This window comes from Triturus cristatus, chromosome 3_1 (genome assembly GCF_964204655.1).
Source record: "Triturus cristatus chromosome 3_1, aTriCri1.1, whole genome shotgun sequence".
NCBI classification, from domain to species: domain Eukaryota; kingdom Metazoa; phylum Chordata; class Amphibia; order Caudata; family Salamandridae; genus Triturus; species Triturus cristatus.
This window is the reverse complement of record NC_140583.1, coordinates 642,626,559-642,649,765: the sequence shown is the minus strand read 5'-3', so window position 1 is coordinate 642,649,765 and position 23,207 is coordinate 642,626,559. Positions and strand designations below refer to the sequence as shown.

Below are 23,207 nucleotides of genomic sequence, written 5' to 3'. Positions count from 1 at the left end.
AAAACTGCCAAATACAAATGCCATGTAAACTTAAATTCGCCTGAGGCCTCTTTGATCCACTACCAGATACTGTTACCAGTTTATCTTACTCTTGGCTGGCCCCTGCTTTCTCCCTTTGTGCAAGTTATTCTGTCTTTCTCTTCCTTTCTGTTTGTGTGTTTTCAAATCTCTTGGTTCGCAGTCAATATTTCATGAGGAAAAATGAGTTACAATCCTCAAAAATGAGTGCCAGTGTACACCACGGCCAACAACTATCTCAACTTAAGCTACGGTAATTGATACCACAGGCCTCCACTAATCTGGCTCACTCAAACACACTGTGCAGGTACCATGCAGGCCACAAACAAGCACAACCTTTATTTGGATGGAAGCGCTATGAAATGGGTAACAACATTAAAGGAGACCTTTACAAGAGGGGCCTTCAATTCAATTACACTAATAAAAGGTCTGGGTCCAACTATGGATCAACAAAATACCGTATGCTACCATCACCACTCTATGTACTAAACCCATTACGGGGATAGCAGTCCATTGTCAATTCAATTAGGGCACACTTGATGCACTCCTCCGGGTACAGGGCAGGTCCAGGACCTCACTCTTGTCAAGGGATGAGCCTAGCTCTCTGTGCATACACGGATTAGTGAAGCTAGTGCTAAAATAAAAAGTAGGGTGGGATGGATGATGGATGCTCAGCTGCTCCTTCCAAACTTGCTTTCATCAACTTCTCACCACCAACAGAAAATGTTTGATCAAGCTGGCTCGAAAAGAGCCCAGGGTAGTTACAGCCAATAGCTCTCCTCAGCATCTCTATCCTTCGATCTACTTGGGAGGGGCTAGGTAATCCCTACCAGGTCAGTAAGTCCAACAGGGTGATCCATACAGACTTCCTCTGTATTTTGCTAGGCATCCCACAACACTTGAACTGCAGTCCTTCTTCAATGTTTACATGAAGGGAGACTGTCTGCCAATGGAAAGATTGCAAAAGGAGCTGATACATGAAGGCAAAATGCACAAATCTGCATGCTCCAAATGTTCTTTATGGTCTAAAAATGTACAATGTTCTTTATTTACAGATTCTGTAGCAGGCACCTGTGAGATCATATTCAGGGAATCGCAGGGCAAACAGGGCCCACTAGACCCTCACTGTGCTGGATGAGGTCATCTGCTACTGGTGCGCAGGGTCCCATCCTACTTTGGCTTTGCAAAATGGGTCGAGTACAACCCTTTCTGCACACTTTAATGGTAGAGAGGGTGAGCAATTATGGGATCCTCAGGGAGGGAGAGATCAGAACTCAACAATCAAACAACAGACACAATAGTATACTGTTCATCCCAGTGCTTATATTTTTAGAAAAGCAAGTACCTTAATCTCACAGTAAAAGTAAGTACTATACAAATCAACTAACCTAGTATACATGGTTGTTATACATTTTATTAGGTCAATCAAAAGGGGGAGAGAGAGGTACATAGTGGACCTTGCCTCCCGTATCATATATTTAATCAAAAGAAGTCCACTAGAGAAACTTATTCCAAATGGTATCTTTCCAGATACAATAATGATCACTAAGGGAAAAGAATACATTTCTTAAAATAACCCTCACCCACCAAAATGCCCCTTGGTGGTATGCTTCATCATCGGGTTCATCCTGCCCCACTGCAGAACGGGGCGTGCTACGACTGGCGGAGACATTGGAGCACTTATTTTTGGAGGTGGGGGCTATATTGCTAGAGTAGGAGTGCAAAGGGTCAGGTAGTAGTGAAAAAAATATAAAAAATACCTGGCCTCTAGGAACCTAAACTTTATTAAACCTTGTGGCTGGTATCTGAAAATCAACTCCCCTAATGACCTCACTTCACTCAACGCTACCCTAACGAATACTTATAATTGGATAACCTAGAATCACCTCTTGCTCAACACCTCCAAAACGGAATTCCTTCTCATCTCGCCTCCTAATCACACCCCCAAGATCAACCTCTGGTTGAAACACCTCACAGCTTTCAACTGCTCCCCCCACATTATTGAACCTGCTAAATCCCTCGGAATCACACTGGGCATGCACTTGAATATGCATAATCATATTAGCAATATAAGCAAGAGCGCTAAACACCACATGAGTATACTCAGGAATCTCAAACCATTCCTTCCACAAGATGACTTCAAGCTGGCAGTTCAAGCGCTCATACTGCCTAGGCTAGACTACGGGAGTGTGACGCTCTGTGGCCTTCCCACATATATACCTTGGCCCTACTAAGAGCCTCTTTGAATGCCGCAGCCAGATTGATTACTGGTACAAAAAGAAACGCTCACATATCCCCATTTCTAAAATCTCTAAACTGGTTGCCATACGAAACAAGAATTCAGCTAAAGATTGCCAGCTTGACTCACAAAGCCCTCTACCTTAAGACCCCATTTTATTTGGCTCAAAAGCTTGAATTATCTGGAAGGGGTAGACCGTCACGAAGTGCAAGTTCACTGCTTCTGAAACCACAGATTTTCCACAAAGAGAATGAGCCACAGAACTTTCTTAGGCTATGCCCCAAAGATCTGGAACTCTCTTCCACCGGAAGTCCGCCAGATCTCTTCCACTGCTTCTTTCAAAAAGGAAGTAAAAACAATTGTAATGAACAAGTTCTTGCCTTAATAGGCCATGACTCCACTCCTCACTCACTGTCCCCAGATTGTTTATTAGTTGGTGCTCACCTTTTAATCTCAACCTCGCCAGGTATGCACTTTTAAGTGATGTATGTTTTTCTTCCAGTACGGTATATGCCTTACTCTTAATTTGATGTACTCTGATACCCTCTTGGAACCTGCTTGTGTTTGCATTTATAAGTAACGTTGGTACTTTCCAACTATTATTTCCTAACCATCCAAATTGTAAAGCGCTCCGACACCCACCTAGGTCTTGTTCACGCTATACAAAACTTTAAAAAGTAGATAAATAAAATAAATAAATAAAATTGTAAAGGGGGCAGTTGGGAGTTACACAGTGTAATGAGTGTGTTACTCTCGGTCTACATGTTTCAAGCCTACCCCTATGGCTTTTCTTCAGGACCAAGTGCAATTGATCCCTTATACCTTTTTCACTACTACCTGACCCTTTCTACTTCTACTCTAGCAATATAGCCCCCACCTCCAAAAATAAGTGCTCCCACGTCTCCGTCGGTTGTAGCACGCCCCGTCCCGCAGCATGGCAGGAAGAACACGATGATGAAGCATGCTACCAAGGGGCCTTTAGGAGGTGAGTGTTATTTTAAGAAATGCAATCTTTTCCCTTAGTGATCATTAACGTATCTGGAAAGATCCAATTTGGAATAAGTTTCTCAAGTAGACTTCTTTTGATTAAATATACATTTCATTAAACAAGAGGGTACTTCACCTCCTCCTTTAGCATTTAACCATCTTCCTTCCCTGAGAGGTCAGGGTTTTACCTACTACTGTTCCATAAAGTAGGGAGTAGTTAGGGTTTAGGTTTAGCTGCACATTGCTGAAAGTTCTCTTGGATTTATTAGGTAACTCAGTTTAAAGTCTTTGAGACGGCTTTTAAGTTCAGACAGTCTCGGCGAGTGTGGAAGTTTTACTCGCATGCTTTGAAGCCTTTCTTGTCCCCAGATGCAGCTAGGCAAAGCAGTTAGCTGTGAGTGCAACTGGTATGCAAAGCCCTGTGTCAAGTGTTCACTGTGCCAAAGCACTCAAGCTGTAGCTCACTGATGAAACCTACGTAAGTTGAAACCGTTCGGGAGTTGCTTGTTTCCTTCTAGAAGGGACCTGGTCTGGCAGTTCACGCTGTTCCTATTGAACAGAGTCAAGTCTGCTTTGTATATGAGCAGTCTCTATCTGGAGTGGCATTGTGGCCCAGAAATGAAAGACTGAGGTGATCTGAGGAATTGCCAGTGGCTGAGATCAATTCCAGCATTCAGCACATCACTTTGTTATTGTTTCAGTAGACACCCTAAGTGCAAGGAGTATGCCCAGACGTGGGTGCTGTGCTCACTGTTCCAAAGGACTCAAGCTATAACTCACCGAAGAGACCCAAGTAGGTCCTTCTGGTGAGGACCAGCTCTGGCGCAGTTCGTGCTCACTATGCCACAGGAGTCAAGCTATCCTGGCTGAAGAGGGGTGAACCCCCGAAACCGGTCCTAGGATGCTTGATTCCAGTCCAGGGAAGACATGGCTTGGCAGTTCGGGCTGGACTGTTCCCATGAGGCACAGGGTCAAGACTGATTTGCATATGGCCATGTCTGAACTGGGGTGGCGTGGTGAGCAAAATAACGATGGATTAAACCCAGATCTGTGACTGGGGGTGAATGTTTTGCCAATGTGCAACATTCCGTCCATCATCTTGTGTGTTTTGCTGTTCGCCCTATGTGGGAATGGTATGCCCAGACGTGGGTCCCGTGCTCACTACGCCACTGGAGTCAAGCTAACCTGGCTGAAGAGGGGTGAAACCCCGAAACCGGTCCTAGGATGCTTGATTCCGGTCCAGGGAAGACATGGCTTGGCAGTTCGGGCTGGACTGTTCCCATGAGGCACAGGGTCAAGACTGATTTGCATATGGCCATGTCTGAACTGGGGTGGTGTGGTGAGCAAAATAACGATGGATTAAACCCAGATCTGTGACTGGGGGTGAATGTTTTGCCTATGTGCAACATTCCGTCCATCATCTTGTGTGTTTTGCAGTTCCTACTGAAGCATGGTCATAGCTGATTTGCATATTGAACGGTCTCGGTCTACAGTAGCATGGTGGATGAAAGACGATTGCCAGGGAGAGGGCCCTAAGTGATTTTCAGTGGCCAAGATTAATTCAGGCATTCCATTCATCAGTTTGTTTTTGTTGCTGCAGTAAGTTGTATGCACTTGCCGGCTGTCTAGGCTGTATTCTTGGCATGGGGGTGTTCCCACTCATACAGCACATACTTCTCCGGGCCTAGTTCACCAAAGTGACAGCTAAGCGCAAGACAATTTTTATGGGCTTGGCTTAGGCAGGCTTCCACGGTGGCACCAGTTCTTGACAACAGCAGCACTCCAGGGTCAATTTTGAACTTCCCTATTTAGGGACCAATTATGATGTTGGGCGGAAAGCCTCCTCCCAACAGTCATAATCTCCTAGACCTTGTCGGAACCCTTTGGACAGACTGATTACGATGTTCGCGGTCAGTTTGTAAACCGCATGGTCTTTCCGAAGACCATGCGGTTCTGACCGACTCTCTGAATCTGTTCTGACCGACTCTCTGAAAATTTGTGTTGGTCGGACCCGCATCGTACAGCTCTACGGACTGCATTTCCGACCGAGCAATTACGATGCCAGTTTCCAACGATCTTTCCGAGTTGGCCTGTCTGTCACAAATAGGCTGTCGGAAAGTGACTTTTGGGTGGGGCCAGGGGCGTACCTAAGTGACACCCCTGTAAAACCCTGCACTGTATGGCAGGCACCATGGGGTGCCTGTGACAGGGTGCAGAGTTTTCCACACACATCCCCCTTTCCCCATAGGAGCCTGTGTTGTTGGGCAGAACACAGGCTCCCATAGAAGTCAATGGGGATCAACCGAACAGTGTTCGTTCGCATTGTAATCGGTCGGGAGAAACAGCTGACGGCGAGTCGATCAGTCCCGATTCTGAGTCGGTGCCCGGAGGAGGAAACTTTGACCGACATCGTAATGAGGTCTTTAGTGGTGCTTCAGTTCGTTGGTTGGTTGGTGGCAGCAGAAGCACCAGTCACTCTGGCCTGGGGCCGGCTGCTGAGTAGTTTCAATGACCAGGGGACTGGACTGAGGCTTAATGGGTAGGAGGCTAGTTTGTGAACAAGCCTTGAACATAACTCTTTGGCAGATGTTCACGAACCATGTGAATTTGAATGATCAGCTATTACTTCTTTGAGATATTTTTTAAACAGGTGAACTGCAACTGCTGTTCCTGTTACCAATGATGCTTTAGTGTACTGTAGGTCAAGTTGTTATACCAATCCCCCAACTGCTAGTGTTCAACTTTCAAAATCTCACACTTTTTTGGAACAGGGATTCCATGTGTGCTACTGAAATGTATGCTTATGGCTGACTGTGACACAAAAAAAGATTGATTAAAAAGGAATACTTACCCCATATCTGTGAGTGATGGCTTGTCCCGGCCCCGCCGGTAGCACAGGTAGATCTGTGGCCCCATGAGACTCCCATTATTGAGGTCTGCGGACAGCCCAGAGGGAGTAAGGTCTATGCACTCATACCCCTGGGGGACCTCTTCCCCAAGAGATTTAATGATGACGGTCACATCTGTGATTGGCTCCTTGGGTTTTGCTATTTTGTGGCACGCATCGTTAAAGTGGATCTCCTCTTCTAGAGGTTTGGACACATCCGTCAGCCCTGCCACCACAAAGTAGTCAGCAACACGCGGTCCCTTGTCTTCCATCATCTTCCATCACAGAAGGGCAGACCTGTGGATGAACAGAAAGTTATTGGCATGGACGCCCAATCAAGAAGAAAAAGCATAGATGATGAAAACGCCAGAATTATTAAATGCCTGAACTTCCAAAGGCCTACCATTGGCATGAAAAGGGAAGCTACTTGCTCAGAAAGAGTGCAAAGCCCATTACCAGAATTACTCAAAGTCAGTGGTTTCATGATTTGCTAGAGTGCTCCCTGTTTGCTTTACCTTGGGTTTCAATGCTGTTGGTGCTGGCACCAATCCCTGGGCTCGACTCTCTGGGCTGCTGGCCAGGTCACGTGGATCTTCATCTTTGAAGTCAAGCAATCGCCACATCACTCTGTCAGGGACTTTACCCAGGAGGGACTTTGGTAAAACTAAGTGCTGCCCAACGCTACTGCGTGGTCGCCAGTGTTTGATCTCTGAGCTTCAGCTGCAAACATTTGCACTGGCATGACACAATGTTTACTAACATCGATGAAACATAGGGCGACTACCACTCGAAATTATAGGGAGCTAGCAAGAATGTAGGTTTCAGCAAAGCATGGACAAAGTAGGCTTATGTTTAAAAACAATTGATTGTCATTTGGATAAACACAACCCAGGCATCCCCATATTTATTAAACATGCCATATTCAATAGTTATGGTTCCTCCATGCTCCACTTCCAACATGTGTGACCCTTTATTAACAGCACACTACACGAGCTCTAAAATGTTTACGTTATCTTCTTTGTTACAGCTTTATTTACTACGCTCATGTAAGATATTGTCTTGATTACTTACTTTGTTACAGCTAATATTTGCGGGGCTTTACTTGTAGTTTTGGGACACTGGTTAACGTGGATTTCAGCCGAGTCTAAAGGTCAGATCTTGCAATAAAAGGGAATCCCGGTTTTGCCAATACACCTTTTGCCTGCTTGGCAGCGCTCATTGCGAGGTAGGAATAACAGATGATTCTGCCAAAGCGCTAGTGAAACAGCTTAGCGAGCGAGTCATTCACTCATGATATCTCTGTGCAACCGGGTGAATGCCAGCATGGTGGACTCGGATTCCCTCAATCAGGGGTCAATACATTTTCCACCATTATTAGAAATACTTAAATGACATATAGTGCTAGTTGTGTTATCAAGCACTATATAAAATATCAGTCATTAGTTTCCTAGTCCTGACCACTGAGTGCACAGATGGCTGGCATATTACAGGGTGCACAGGGAGACTTAAGGTTCTTCGGTACCTCCCCCTGATAAAAGGGGCAGAGTTCACTTCCGGCTGGCAGCTCCGACTATTGCCCCTCCACAGAGCCTGTAGTACATCCACGCCCCCAATAATGCACCATAAGAATCCACACACAGCCCAGCCACGGCACATCAATCCTTTGGGCAGCACCCTTGCTCTTCCATTACTGGTCCACACTCCGTCTTGCTAAAGCAACTCAATAGAGACCAGTAGAACTCCCTGCGGTGCCAGCACTATGGACCAAACACAGTTTTTTTTGCAGTTTTATATAGCGCGAACTCGACTCGAAGGTATTGGAGCGCTTTACATGAGCACATACACTTTGGCAGGCATGGGGAGATTACGAGATTTTCCCACAATTAAAGGATGTTGAGCCAATGCCCAGACTCGAACCTGGTTCCCTTAAGGTGACCAACTGGCATGGGTGCAAATTCAGGACAGTGAGTGTAGAAATTCAGGACACAGGGTCAAAATTCAGGACACAAGGTCAAAATTCAGGTCAAAACTTCAGGACAAAAGATAAGTTTTACAGACGCATCAGAGGAGGTCGCGGAATAGTATATAAGCCCATCCATATCCAAACATATTCAACCATTTGCAAACCTATCCATCATGTATCCTTCCATCGATCATTTCACTCATCCATCTCTCCATCCACCCTTTCACCCTATCCATCCATACACTCATCCATCCACTCTTCCACCCATCCATCCACCCATCCTTTCACTTACTCATCCACCCGGTCACTCATCCATCCACCCATTCACCCTTTCCGTCATCCATCCAACCTCCCTTTCTCTCTCCATCGACCCTTTCACTTAGCCATCCTTCCTTCCATCCACCCACCCATCTACTCATCCACTCATGAAACCATCCATTGACCCTATCACTCATCCCCCCTTTCACTCCTTCACTCATCTATCCATCCTATTGTCCATCTACACTCCCTATTACTCACTCATCCATCCTTACATCCACCCTTTCACTCATCCGCCCATTTATTCACCCTTTCACTTATCAATTCATCAATCCATCCATCATTTCACTCATCCATCCACCCATTTACCCGCCCATCATCCACCCTTTCACTCATCCCTCCATCCTTTCACTTATCCATCCTTTTACCCATCCATCTACCCTTCCACCCATCCATCTATTTAACTTTTCTCTCATCCATCTTTCCACTCACTCATCCATCCATCCTTTCTCTCATTAGCCACCCATTCACCCTTTCATTCATCCATCCACCCTTTCACTAATTCATCCAGCCATCCATCCATCCATCCACTTACTCACTCGCCCACCTTTTCATATTAATTTTGAGCTTGAGTCTTTGTCTGCAGAGAAGAGGCCCCTCAAGAATTTCAACCTTGCTGTAGTTCCTAAAGGGTGGGTGGGGGTAAGGTTCACAATGCCCCTGCACATAGGCAATCTGAAAAAGTGGAATTAATGAGTCATGCATGATGCACAGTGCCAGGCCATGTGGTGACTGTGACATTGTGTTGTTTCCAGGGCTTTAAGTGGAATGAAAGAACTGGGGTGGGGTGTCTCCTCAAAGGGGGTGCTCGATGTAATTAAGGGCGTGGCTTAAAACACCCAAGCTAAAAATCTGTGCTTAGCAGTGTTCCTCCTGACTGATATTTTGCCTCTTCCGTCATTGTAGCCAGATATATAACACAACAAGTAACGTTACACCTACAACAAGCGAGAACTATTGGCTCAGTCAATGGCTGTTAGTTGAATAAAATAAAAAAGCAGCAACCATGGTTTCTTTGGATATAATATTGAAAATGCATCAGTTCTAAAATGATGAGCCTGAAAGAACTCTAGCCTCTTCTTTTTAACTTGTTTCACCGTCTTCCATCTGACAGAATGCCCTGCCCTGGATCGGGCACAGGAGGAGGCCCACCACAGGCTTTGCAGCCCTCACTGGCCCATTACCATTCTGTATGTGGCAATCAGCCGCAGACTGAATGACAATGGGCGGGTGGGGCTGCTCTTGTGCTCCGGGGAGGAGTGCGAGGCGGCCCCATCAGGGAGCTGAGGCTTCTCGCAGGGAACACTGCTGCTACCTCCAATGCCTACAAAAGGCGTTCATAAAAGGGATCATCACGGACAACGGACGTGAGATCCAAAGGTTCCCTAACACCAAGGTCGGCAGCTCTGGCAGTTACGTGACACCCTCTCAAAACTGCAGCTCTGGTAGTGCCTCTGAACACTCACTGCATGCTTCCACTTCTCTTCCAGTTCCGGAACGCCACACTCAGCACTGCGGGCGCCAGTCAGTCGTGACCGGCAGCATCTCCACGTTCTGCACAGTGCAGCACAAAGGTTTTCTATTCCTGACTCGTTAAGTAAATTGTTGTTTTATTTTTTAAACCGCGCATCAAACACGTAGATGAATCTCTCCACAGAGCTTCAGCGAACCTCTTTCGGGGGTCCAAGAGCACAGTTAAAGCAGTATCAATGGACAAAACGCCTTCAGGCTCAGGTTTTACTCTATAAGGATACGCATAAAAAAGAACCCCTGCACCGCAGAAACTCCTCCAGATTATCTACAATATTCACTTATTTTGACAGCACAATATACGCACCAGCTGTACAAGCACTTGTGCTGATGAGTATGGGGGAAGCGCAGGGTCTGTAAGGGCTGTCATCCCAGGAGAGGAGTGAGTTGGGGATAAGGGAGTAAAGGCACTTCATAAGTTATGACTGAGCTGAAGATCAGTTTCAACAGATCAGATCTCAGTTATTTTCAGAATGTGTGTACGGAATGAGTTCCAGAAGCAGTAGCTGCCACGTGGAGGGAAAGCTCATCAGCCCTGGCCGGCCTGTGCTTTCATCCTGATCCTCACTTTCCTGATCCCCTTTAATTATTTCCAGAATGCCTCTTGAACTATCCAGTACTTAATTTGTAAAATATTAGGCCCAGGTGCTCAAATGTTTATAGGAGGTCACACCCACTTGCTCAACCCACACCCTCAGCTGGCGTAGAAACAAGATTGAGACCCACCAATCCTGAAAGATACTTTCAGAAGCAATATTACATCAGAATAATGTAAAATAATAATATAGTATTGCTTTAGATCCTCTCTGTCTACGCCTCACGCACTTCACATTGTTGCCCACTGTAGAAATGCGCCTCTTCTACCACTGTAGAAATGCGCCTCTTCTGAATCTGTCCTGTTCTGCACATAAATTTAATTGTCCATGGTGGCACAGAATAGAACAGTGCACTGTATCCTTAATGCAGTCCCTGGGCTGTATAATCCACATGGAGAAGGCATCACTTTTACGTTACATGGGGACATCCTTAACCCAGTCATTCTCCCCATGGGAAAATTAAGTGATGTAGAGACGAAATAGGGCAGAAGCCCACATGCAGCCCTATCCCTCACCCTCCCATGTCATATTGAGAAAAACTAAATCCCCTCCCCAGGCCATGGGTACAGTTATTTAAGTATCATTGTACAAAATACGAATTAAAGATATCAAACCCCTGTCAATCCCCAACTTCTCCATATTTTGGCAACAGTTCTAAATAAAAAAAAAATCGAAAGCCTGGGAAAGCTCAAGGAATGCTACATAAAGATGTAGGTTTTGTTTCTCTTCTCATAAGCCAGCTTGATTAATCTAAAGAACTCAATTTTCAACAATCTGTTTCTGGACCTTGCCCAAGATCGAGGAGTAATACATTTTAACACATATCATGCGGATTTATAGGCCTATTTGCATCCAGGTAACATTAATAGCTCCTATAATATGATTTGTGAGTAAATCTGCTCTACTTTTTCTTGCAGTTTTATATAGTGCAAACTCGACTCAAAGGTATAGGAGCGCTTTACATGAGCACCAGTTACATTACACAAGGACATTTAAATTTTTTGTAGACCCAGGGAGATTAAGTGATTAGCCCAGAATCACAGGATGGTGAGCCGGCGCCTGGACTCGAACCTGGATCAATGGCAAGATGACCTTGCAAATTATGTGAAGACCAACAAAATTGCAAGTTTGCAGGCATTCACAAAGGTACATTATAACGTTGATTTATTCTTGATGAGGGAAAAGTAGATTGTTTTTTCGTTGAAATTCTGTTTATTAAAGTCAAGCACATCATACTTGTACATCGCTGCAGTGATTAACAAGTAAGGATCAATACAAAGGTGGGTGATAAAGTTGCCAGGGGAGCAGGGTTCTACCCAGTCAATGAAAAAGAAAGAAAATCAGGGGAGAGACCAAACACCGCCCGCACCACAAACTCTACGAGGCAACGCAGGACCTAGGACGGAAGCCTCCCGGAGTATGAACAACAAGGCTAAAGGACCAGATTCTAGTGCCCATGAAAAGGGTCTACAAGGTTCGTACATCCAGGCAAAGAAAAGTCTACACCTCTATTTAACTGGGCATGCGATAAAAGTTAAGCAGCTAAGAATTTGATGTCTTGAGCATTGCCCCCACCCCGTAAGTTGCTATATCACCCTGCACCAATGAAAAACAAGCTATGTTATACAGAAGAAGAAAAAGAGAACCCAAAACTAAAACCATACCTATGGGCGAGACAGGGAATGTAGAGCAAGAAGAAGGAAAGACAGAGAAAGGAGAGAAGAGAAGTAACAGAGAGGAGTGGCAATCCCCTACTCCGGGGGAGGGGGGTGAGAGAGAGAAGAAAAAAGGGGAAGGGGGGGGGGGTATGTCGTAGCCAGGTGCGCCATGGGAGTCCAGGTGGCAGGATAAGGGTCCGTGGACTCACGGATGGGGCAGATCCCCCTTTGGGTGGAAGTAGGGCGGCTCAGGGAATCCGGCACCCAGCCTCGAGAGAGAGGCACCAGGGAGTCCTCAAAGAATTGCAAGGTGCGTAACCTGGGGGGCATTAGGTGGGAATGCTCAGTTTTAGTGAAATTTCTAACAAGTGGCTGCCGAACACGGTCGAATCGGGTGTCAGTGTGGCTAAGACGGGCAGTGAGAAGTTCAGGGGCCAGGACATCCCACAGTCGCAGGAACCAGGACACTATGGATGGGGGAGTGGGGCTTCTTCAAGGTGGCTGCAATGGACTGCCTTGCTAACCCTAGTAAAAGGAGGATCAGGTGCCACTCAGATACAGTCATAGCTTTAAGCCCACCTGGCTTAATACTCAGAAGCGCTAAGGACGAGTCAAAAGGGATTGGGAAACCCACCACGTCTTTGATATGGCTGAGAACCTCCTTCCAAAACAGTGTGAGGCCCGAGCAGGACCACCAGATATGCAGGAAGTCCTCCTCAGCACTCCGGCATTTCCAGCAAAGCGAAGGAGAATTCGGGAACATCCGGTGTAGGAGAGTAGGGGTATAGTACCATCGCGTGTCAACAAAATAGGGGACAGGAGGGTAAGTTTAAAGAGGTCCAGTGTACATACCCTAACAACTAGTAATGCAAAAAAGGGTACAAAGTTCCTCTAGTCGAAGAAAGAAATAGGGGGGGGGGGGGTGTTTGTAGGACTGTCATGTGTCACGGAGGGGGGGAACCCTTGTTGGAACTAGGGCTCTCACACACCTAGCAAGCTAGGTGTCATGCTTCATCATTTGAGCCTGCCCCTCGTCAGGTCGGCGCTGCAATTCCTGACGGGCTCCCAATAATGGGGCTCTTTAGCGGGGATCTTTTGTTCCTGCCGAAGGGTGCTGTGGGGGTGAGGGGCCCTAGAGTGTGTAGATGTAGTGAAAGTATTTAAAATAGGTACTGTTGGTCCACGGATGAATATTTATTAAAGTGGTGAACAGCCTAATTAAAACAAATGGAAATTGAGGTGGGTATAGCCACTAGTGGTTATGTAGCTAGTTATGTATGCCCTACGCTCAAGAAGATCAACATGTTTCATGCCTAGGTAGCCAAGAAATGGTCACGGCAATTCCTCAGGATCAAAGATACGAACTATCTACAACAAAGGTGTGTGAATTCTACATACCTAACAGGTGCTTAGGAGTAACCTAGAAAATAGAAGAAAAAGACAACACATGACAGTATATCACATAATAAAAATGCACTCACAAGATAAAATCAGCTCAAATCATCAAGAGACTGGTGGTATCATGCTTCCAAGTGGGTAGTGAAGAGTCAATTACAAGGGGGCGAAAACAGTGACAGGACCATGGGTAGAGACAGGGGGAAAAAAACCAGGTGAAAAACTCACCTATGCTACTGACAAGACAATCTTGCAGCAGTGACCGGCGGGTAAAAGGACTCCAACGTGGATCCTAAGATAAAAACCGGAAAGGGGGGAAATTTTAAAGACGCAAAGCCGGGTCCCGTGCGGGAAGAAAAAGTGAGGTCATCCCATGACCCCAAGGGGGTGAGTATAAACCAGGAAGGTAAAGGCAGCCTAATACCTCGTAATGCACTACCATGGGCGGTGTGGTGTGCAGCCATGGTGGCCCTCATACCCAGGGGCTCTGGTGTGTCACTGCCCAGATGGTTAGAGGGGAAATTTGCCATAAACTCATGGAATCCTCATAAACATTGCGGTGACCGCCGTAACCCCTGGCAGCGGATGGGTCAGTGCAAGGACGGTGGCGCCCACGGTGTCATAGAAGTGGAATTGGCACCAAAAAACCCCTCCGTAGATGGAGACTCACCTCAGTAGGTGTCCGGATGTAAGGAAAGGAAGGAGCGTGCTCAACTCACCTGCGTCGGTTGACGCGTATATTCATAGACGTACCCCTGCCGCCGGACCTGGGATGGGTAAAGGAGTCATCGGGTGTGGGCCAGATAAGGAAGCTGGAAGCCGTGAGGAGCATCACGTGACCGCGGGAGCCGGTCCCCATTGGAGGAGGAGTTGCGGTCCGTGTAGCCATATTGGAACAGGCAGGAAATCCATCTGCCAGCATCCGGAATCAACCCGTGACTCCAGGGACAGGTCCCCATAGGTGGAGGGGTTGCGGTCCGGGTGACCATGTTAGAGCAGGGAAATAAAATGAAACTGGCAGCATCCGGGAGGTATTGGAGAATTGCCATCAACCCGGGTGAAATTGAAGTGGAGACTTGGGTAAAGGTAACAATCACGGCGGCCATGATGGGACGGGAAGGTCGTGTATACACTTGGGGGATGCCAAACGTACATATATACATAAAACCAGTACGGCATTAGTCCGCTTGGGGAAACAAAGGAAAAATAAAATAAAAATAGTAAATTAAAAATTAAAACAGGAAGGTGCAAGTGAGGATGCCTGTACACTACAGGGGGGTTAAAACACCGAAGGGGTCTATACAAAATCTAGTCTACTACTAGGAGGTACAGTAAAGTCACGAAAACGTGCAGACGGGAGTGGTAAGGGGCAAAGGTCACAGGACGTGGCTGGACGATTGTGTGAGATGTCAATCACACAAAGTTAAATAGAAGACTCAAGTAGTATCAGGGAGGATCTCATCCAATGAGCGCGGACCATGGGATATCATCATTTAAGCCAGTCAGGTGTGAAGATAATCTGAGGACCCATCTCTGTTCTAGCCTGACTAATGCATTCTGAGAGATCTGTGGGTGCGCTTCTAAAACCACCCAGCTGATAGCATCGGTATGATGTTGCATTTCTTTGAAGTGCGTGTAGAGTTTAGTTGTAACTCTCTGACAACGTATGTTGCTCCTGTGTTCCGTTATCCTAGTCTTAACCATGCGGGTAGTCATGCCTATGTAGACTAAATCGCAGGGGCATTTGATCATATAGATGCAATTTTTGGTGTTGCAATTGGTATGTCTGGTCAGTGTCCAGTGGAAGTCATTCTTGAAAGTGATCTCCTTGCAGGTGATAGTCAGGTTGCAGACTACACAGGAACCACAAGGGAAGTGGCCTCTGACTGGGGGTAAATCCCACATTGTCCTTTGTGAACCAGTCGTATTCAATCTAGGTCTAGTGTGGACCAATAGGTCCTTGATATTCTGTGTACGTTTATAGGCAAACCTAGGTTTGGGTATGTTGAGATTACCCGTCTCTAGAATACTCCAGTTTCTCAAGATGATCTTCCTAATCCTAGTGGAATCAGGTGTAAAGGAGGTGACACAGGTCAAGATGTCAGTTGCAGGTTTGGTGCGTGTTTCAAGGAGTGCCTCACGTGGGTTATTCTTAGCCCTTTTCATAGAGTTATGGACATGTCTAATGGGATAGCCCCTGGCCGTCAGGTTAGTTGATAACACCCTAGCCTCTGTGTTATAGTCAGAAACCCTAGTGCAATTGCGTCTAATGCGTAAGAATTGCCCAAAAGGTAAGTTATCCCTCAGTGTTTTGGGATGGTGGCTGTCATAACGCAGTAGACTATTGCGGTCGGTGGGTTTTTTGGACAGTGTGGTGGTAAGGGTGCCATCGGATAGTGTGATGTTTAGGTCCAAAAATGGTATTGAGTGTTCTGATATTGTGTGGGAAAATCTGAGGAATTCATTTTGCTCATTAATCCATTGGATGAAATCTACACAATCAGTTTGTGTACCGTGCCAAAAGATGAGAATATCATCAATAAATCGTTTCCAAAGTGTGATGTTATCATGGAAAGGATTCGAAGTATTCAAGATCAAGGGGATTGTCTAAAGGAAAATCAGAATCCCCCTGAAAGAAAAAGTTATGTGTGAACCCCCTTTTCATAAGCGTTAAAACAAATGTATAACTCTGCAACATGCACACTGTCAAACGTGTATGTATTTCTGGAAAACTACTGTAGTGATAATTGGTGGTTTAAATTGGCTGGTAGTTTCAGGGTACTTCGTTCATTTTCAAGTGAGAGTACCTGCACTTCTCTGTAAAAAGAAAGATTAGTAAATACCGACACTTTTCCATTTCATGCCTCAGTCCTACTGTCTCTGGAGTGCTCGCGGATGTTTTATCGAATTACAAATGATGTGCCATACACCCTGAACTAAGTCTAAGCCTAAATGAGCAGATGTATGATTTAAATCTGAGCATTTAGTAGATCACACATTTGTGTACTAAAAAGGAATAATGTTGTTAGTCAAAACGTATTTTTAGATAGTGCAGGATTTAATAGTGACATTGCCTTTAGGGAAATACGCAGTTGCCTTCTTTGAAAAATAATTATTTAAATGTATTTGCTCCTTGCACATCTTCCAGGATTGTGCATTTGTTCTTTGCTCTGGTAATGAAACATTTGTGTTATATTAAAATTCTCTCGATCATTCCAGGAGCCCTTTGAAGATCTGAGGTATGTAAGATCTACCCGCTTCACTATGACCACAGGGGGGAAAGGAGGGGGTCCCCGGAAGCCCTTTGCCATTGGTCTGGCACCAGGGCCTAAACCAATTAACAGGGGATGTGGTTGGGTGGATACAGGAGCCGCCACACGCATGGGATCGTCGCTGATATGTGAGGGACCTACCCCTCTTCACACAATACTCAGTTGGGGACACCACATGGGCTGGCCTGGGCGTACATCTTCCCTCATCTCCTGGGGACATGTGGCTGCCCTTGTCTGGGGTAGGACAGAAGGGAACGGCCTCCAGTTCTTAAGGGAAAGAGGGTCTATCCCACAGCACACTCACCTCCAAGGTTACCTCAATGGCTCCCCTTAGTGTTTCAATATAGAGCCTCAATGCACGAGGCAATAACTCACGTGTAAAACAGCGCCCACTCCTAGCTCAACTTATAGACTCCCATTATGACATATGTTTCTTACAAGAAACTCACCTAGAACACACTGATTGGAAACGCCTCCGGTCAAGATGGCTCGACCACCAATTTTTATGTCAGGGAAGAGAGCAGGGGTGGCTTTCATATTCGCAACACACTTCCCCGGTAAAATACTAAACATTCAAGCAGAGATACCCAGGAGGAAGCTGGTGTTAAGTGTGAAAGTGGGGGACACACACCTATACACGTGCATCATTATATGGCCCAAACAATCGCCAAGAGACTTTCCTCAGGGAAGCCCTGAGCACCATCCTGGAAACCCCGGATGAGGACCTTATAGCGGGGGCTGACTACAACATGGTACACAACTCTACACTAGATAGATCCATGCAGAGGGTGGAACACTCGGGGGCACTGTCGGACTCTATGAAACAGTGGCTGACTAAGGTAGGGTTGGTTGACGTCTGGCGACGGCCCAACCCTACTACCTGGGACTAAAATGAAGATCTTGAATAGGACGACTTGCAACTCTGAAAATGTGGTGTACACAATAAAATGCCCATGTGGACTTTTATATGTGGGAAAAACGGAAAGAAAAATGAAAATAAGACTGACAGAACATAAAAGCAAAATTCGGACTAAGAATTCCACATCAAGTTTAGCCACGCATTGGGAGGAACAGCGCCACCAAATAGCACAACTCAAATTCCAAATCATAGAGGAAGTGCCAAAACACCCTGATAGAGACAATTCGAAATATCTAGTACAGCGTGAAGTATGTTGGATCAAAAAATTACAAACCATAACACCACATGGTCTTAATGACAAATTGGAAATGGCTTGTTTTTTATAAACATATGCATGCATAATCTGAGTAACCACTAAAAGATCCATACGCGTTGCTTTAGCCAAACCACTCACCCACATTAAAATAATAGAAATATTGACTCCAGACCTAAACATTAAAACGTATAGATGGATTTGAAACTTATATTTATGTTTTTATTGTGTTCATATTTTTGTTTGTATGTCATTTTGGACCGTCAAAGATTGAAAATCTGGAAGTGTAACAGTTCTTTCACGCACACCTCACCATATACTGGTGGTGGGAACCTTTTTCACTACTTTTTGGTGATGGGTACGAATCTGGTTGAGTATTTATTGTATCTTAACATGTATGAAACACAGAGTAAAATTATATAAATCATGAACGCATAGACAGAGTTAAATCCCTCTTTAACGGTCTTTGGGCAATTTATTTAGTTCATTGTCAATTGTATGACTCGACTTTAGTCTGCCTTTAATGTTGATGATCAAAGCGGACTGATGCAGGCACGTTTTACGTAGCTTCTATCTAGTCCTCTTTCTATGTTAAAACGCGTGATGACGTTTAAATACAGCACGGAAGTCGTTCTTGGTTAATGGTCGCAAACGCGGTAACCTTCCACCACTCGGGAACGGGAGACGGATATTGAAGCTGTTTCAGAAATTCTAGGTAAGCGATTAGCAACTTCAGAGGGAGACAAGAAGGTAGTATTAGGATGAATAAACTCTAACTTGGGTTGTCAATATGTTTTAGGTGACGAATAATATTGAGTCACCGGAGGATATACTCATTTGACGAAGCACACAGCGTGGATTTTTTCAAAGGATTGCGTTTAAACTCACGCTCTGAATGAGGTGAGATAATTTATTTTGAATTCTTTTTTGTCGTGAGAATTATGCTTCATTAAATTGGTATATAAAATGACACTTTACGTTTTTAGATGTTCCGGAGAGGGGATGGAATTTTGAAATATTGATCACTCATACACATTACTATCAGGTATGAGTTTGGCATTTTATAAAGATGTGAATTTATCATTTGTTGGATTGACGGTCTGGATCAATAAGAATTCTGGTTTTTCCAATTTGTTATCTTTATACAGGGAAGAGTCATCTAGTGACAGAAATAGTAAGTGCAAGTTACACACACATATGGTGACACAAAATGATGGTGAAGGGAATATGACAATTCAAAATGTGTTTGGTAACAGTGCACCAACTAAGAACGGTCTCCTTTTTCTTTTTCTTTCTTTTAGAAATACCCCTGACGAAGGGACTTAGTCCCGAAATGCATTGGGTTCTGGCACCAGGGCTCTGGTACCATATTGATTGAGATGATTAATGCATAATGCAAATCATAACGTTTATGCTTTAAATGTTAATTGAAGAATAAATTGTATTGAATTTTAAAAAGCAATTAGCTGTGCAGACTGCTGTCTTGGTCACCACGTAGGGTCCAGGCCACTTCTTTTCATTTGTCACACATATGTATTGCAGACATATTGGCAATCTAGCACGCATATCATTTTAAATCACTAAAACTCAACACTGAAACCGAGTGCGCTCTCCACCCACATTATTCTAGATTTCTGCACATTGCCAGATTGTGTGCCAGAACGTGCCCGGTGCCCCGCACTGCCTGAGGCAAAGAGGTGTATCTGTCCTGCCTAATTTGTGTAGTAGCGTTCTTGTACGGTGTAGAATCTTCAGTTGTATTGGTTTTAATCTAGAGGGGATCGCTACCTCCTTAGGAGACGCAATTGCTTCCTGCCAGTCCATCTCTTCTAATTCTCCTAAGTCAGCCTCTCATTTGGTTTTTAGTGTCGCTGTGGGGGGTGGGAAACAACCGCCTAGGGCAAGCCCTACTTTAACTGCTAGAAGTCGAGCTAGGGGAAGACTGAAACCCCTAATTTCCGCAAATGAGCTGCAACCACCGCTATCACCTTGGTGAACACCCGAGGGGCACTGGTGAGGCTGAAGTGGAGCATGGTAAACTGAAAGTGCTAGTGGCCCACCGTACACCGCAGCGGATATAGGCAGGCAGGACTGGAATATGGAAATAAGTGTCCTGCAAGTCCAACCCTACCATCCAGTCTCCCGGGTCCAGGCCAGACAGAACCTGAGCAAGAGTGAGCATCTTGAACTTCTCTTTTTTGAGGAAGTAGTTGAGGGTTCTGAGGTCGAAGATAAGGCGAAGGCCTCCATCATTTTGGGGGAGCAGAGAGTAGTCGGAATAGCAACCACAGCCTACTTCTGGTACCGGATCCCTCTTTATGGTCCCCTTGGCCAAGAGAGTTGTGACTTACTCTTGAAGCAAAGCAAGGTGATCCTCCGGGACTTATGGCAGCACATGCGCAACCATCTCCCATAAGGAATGAGAGTAACAGTCCAAGAGGCATGTGGTGTTTATCGAACGCAATGCTAGTAGAAAAAAAATATTTTCTTGCCGTCGCTATCCAGCCTTTTGGATTCCCTATCGGGGGGCAGAAGAGAACGTGCCACGGGAAGTAGAGGCTTGGACTCCTAGTTCTCGGGGGTTAGGAAAGCTGGGTGGCCAGGTGCAGGGCAATTGTGGCTGGCGATTGTTCTATTCACATGAGCCCTTGTGCAGGTCATGGAACAGGTACCTAGGAGAACATCAGTCAAGGCCTCATTAAAGGGCAGCAAGGGTTCCGAGGTTGAGACGACAGGCTGCAGGACCTCCATCAAGACATTGGTCTTTACCGCCACAGTAGGAAGCTGCAGGTTGAAGACCTCTTTAGCCCCAAGTACCATTGCAAAAGAAGTCGCCTCCTTCGGAGCCAGGTTAGGAGAAAACATGCAAGGCTCTGGAGAGGATCCAGGCCACTGGCATCAGTCAGATCCTCATACCAGTCCATGTCTTCAAAATAAGGTGGGAGTTCTAAGGAATCCTGCATCCTCTCCCAATCTTCCTTCAATCCCAGCACCTCCAAATAGGACTGAGGATGTGACTGAGTCCAAAGAATCCACACATCGGTGGGTGCTAGGCCAGTTCTGTGTCGTAGGGGAAAAGAATGGGGCTGATGCAGCCGGCAGGTGCCGGCGAAAGTCTGGGCGCCGGATGGGGTGCCGGGGAAGGTCATCTAGAAGGTACAACTGGCGCCGGTCTGGATACGGGAATGGATCCATGAGGAACCACGGAAACCGGGGCCAGAGCTGACAGTATGGAACTCGATGGAACTCCTTCTGCTGAACCTGCAGGACCCGAAGGCGCGCCAACATGTTCAGGCCGCCCAAATATGGTGAACATGGTGTCATAAAATTCCTTAAATTGGGCGGGGGTCGCTCCCGGCCCCAGAAAGGGGGACGGGGGACACAGAGCTGACCCAGGCATACGCTCTGCGGAATGAGGCCTCGAACGTCAAGACTCCTCCATTGCATCAGGTGAGGGACGGGTCTAAGTCAAAGCACGCTTCGACTTCTTGCGTTTTTTGTGGTGCTTCTCACCTGACCCATTCGATGACCGCAAATGGGAGGATGAAGTCCTGGAGCTCCCGGAGTGGTGCTCGGACCTTCCTCTCGACCGAGACCAGGAACAAGACCGCCGCTGAGACCTCCAAGGTGCCTGACACCGGACTGCGAGTAACTTTAGGAACCGCCCCCTCAACGCTTTCAGAGCCATGGCCCAACAGTTGGAGCACGACTTCGGGTCGTGGTCATGCTCCAGACACCAAAGACACACGAGGTGGAGTTCCGTGACCCACATTGCACGGTGACAGGCGCCACACAGCTTGAATCCCAAGTTCTTTTTTAGACATGATGCAGTAACCTACACACGCAAACGTCACTATGGTGGAGACGACGGAGTCATGCGGAGTCGACCAATACCACTTATCAGCGCTAGGTGTACTGCTCAAGAGAAATCTTCCGGATCCAGTCTGACACCTGGGAAACTCACAGGTAAGGAATCTGTGGATACATGACTAGCAAATATTTAAGTTGCCATTAGATAATTTTAGAGTCTTCTAGGAAAATATATTTATCATTATTAACGTGCTCATTAGTATGAAATATCTGGTTTGAGGTGTTTTTTCAATTTAAGTAAAGGAAAGATTATTGGTCTTCTTTCTCGGTTACCACTTCTTACATGTATCTGTAATAAAGGACGTAAAAGTACTAGCAACACTGTAACCAAGACCCCTGCAAGGTGAGCAAATATCATTATATCTGAAACGAACAACTTATTTCAGGTAGAGGGGGAACAGATTTCTTCTTATGAGAACCTGTGTTGTAAGGACCGATTTATTGTGGTTATTAAGGGAAGGGTGGGGCATCATGACCCACTCGAGGCTTCATTTCTCGTGAGTCATGGCCCTTTTCCACACTAAACTATGGTAATAAATAGCATATTACACTCTGCTCATCTGCATATATACTAAAATATATACAAAATATGCCATGCCAGGGAAAATAAGAAGTGGTCCAATAACAAACAAAAAAATAAGCGTGCTAATAAACATACATAATTTTATCACAATTCAAAGGTCACAATCCATTTTATTATCATAGTATCGCAAATGTGACAAGACAAAACACTGTTTACAAAGACTACACAGGGAAAACCACGGCGCTAATAGTAATAAGGCCTCTATAATATGATTTCATCTCTGGTGTCCAAAATATAACTTCTGGCATCCAATTTTGTTTAAACCATTTTCAAATCCAACACACATTAAGACCTTATGGCATAAACATATATGCAAATCCGCATCATGTAATATATTACCATTGTTAAGGGAGAGAATCGGCATCATAACATACTCATGCTTCATCTCTCATGAGTCATGGCCTCCCTTCAAATTGAACAGTAATACATTAAAAAAATACACTTTGTACCTCTGCATATATATAATACAAGTTGTTCCATAAAGGACGTCTGAAATAACAGAATCGTGCCCCAAGGCCAAGGCCATCATACTCCAAGGCCAGGCCCATTATACAGTTAGAAACCAGTTAATTTGTTGAGCTTACATGTGTTTGCCAGAAGCCTTTTCAAATTGTGTTTGATTTCAGTCGTTCTTTCTGAGAGGTGGGTTATGAATTTGCTACCATTTAAATGTGCTAATGTTTCATCTGAGTGCACCCAGGTCCAATTTTATATTAAGA

The 23,207-nt window shown here is 45.5% G+C and overlaps 1 protein-coding gene across 1 annotated transcript in view; it reads right to left on the bottom strand.

Annotated features, from left to right (window-relative positions):
• DENND4A (DENN domain containing 4A) overlaps positions 1-23,207 on the bottom strand; it is an 811,018-nt gene that overhangs the window by 426,533 nt on the left and 361,278 nt on the right. The window contains exon 7 of the mRNA XM_085644632.1: positions 6,096-6,428. Coding sequence (XP_085500758.1) covers positions 6,096-6,406 — 311 coding nt within the window. The 5' untranslated portion in view covers positions 6,407-6,428. The remainder of the gene's footprint in view (positions 1-6,095; positions 6,429-23,207) is intronic.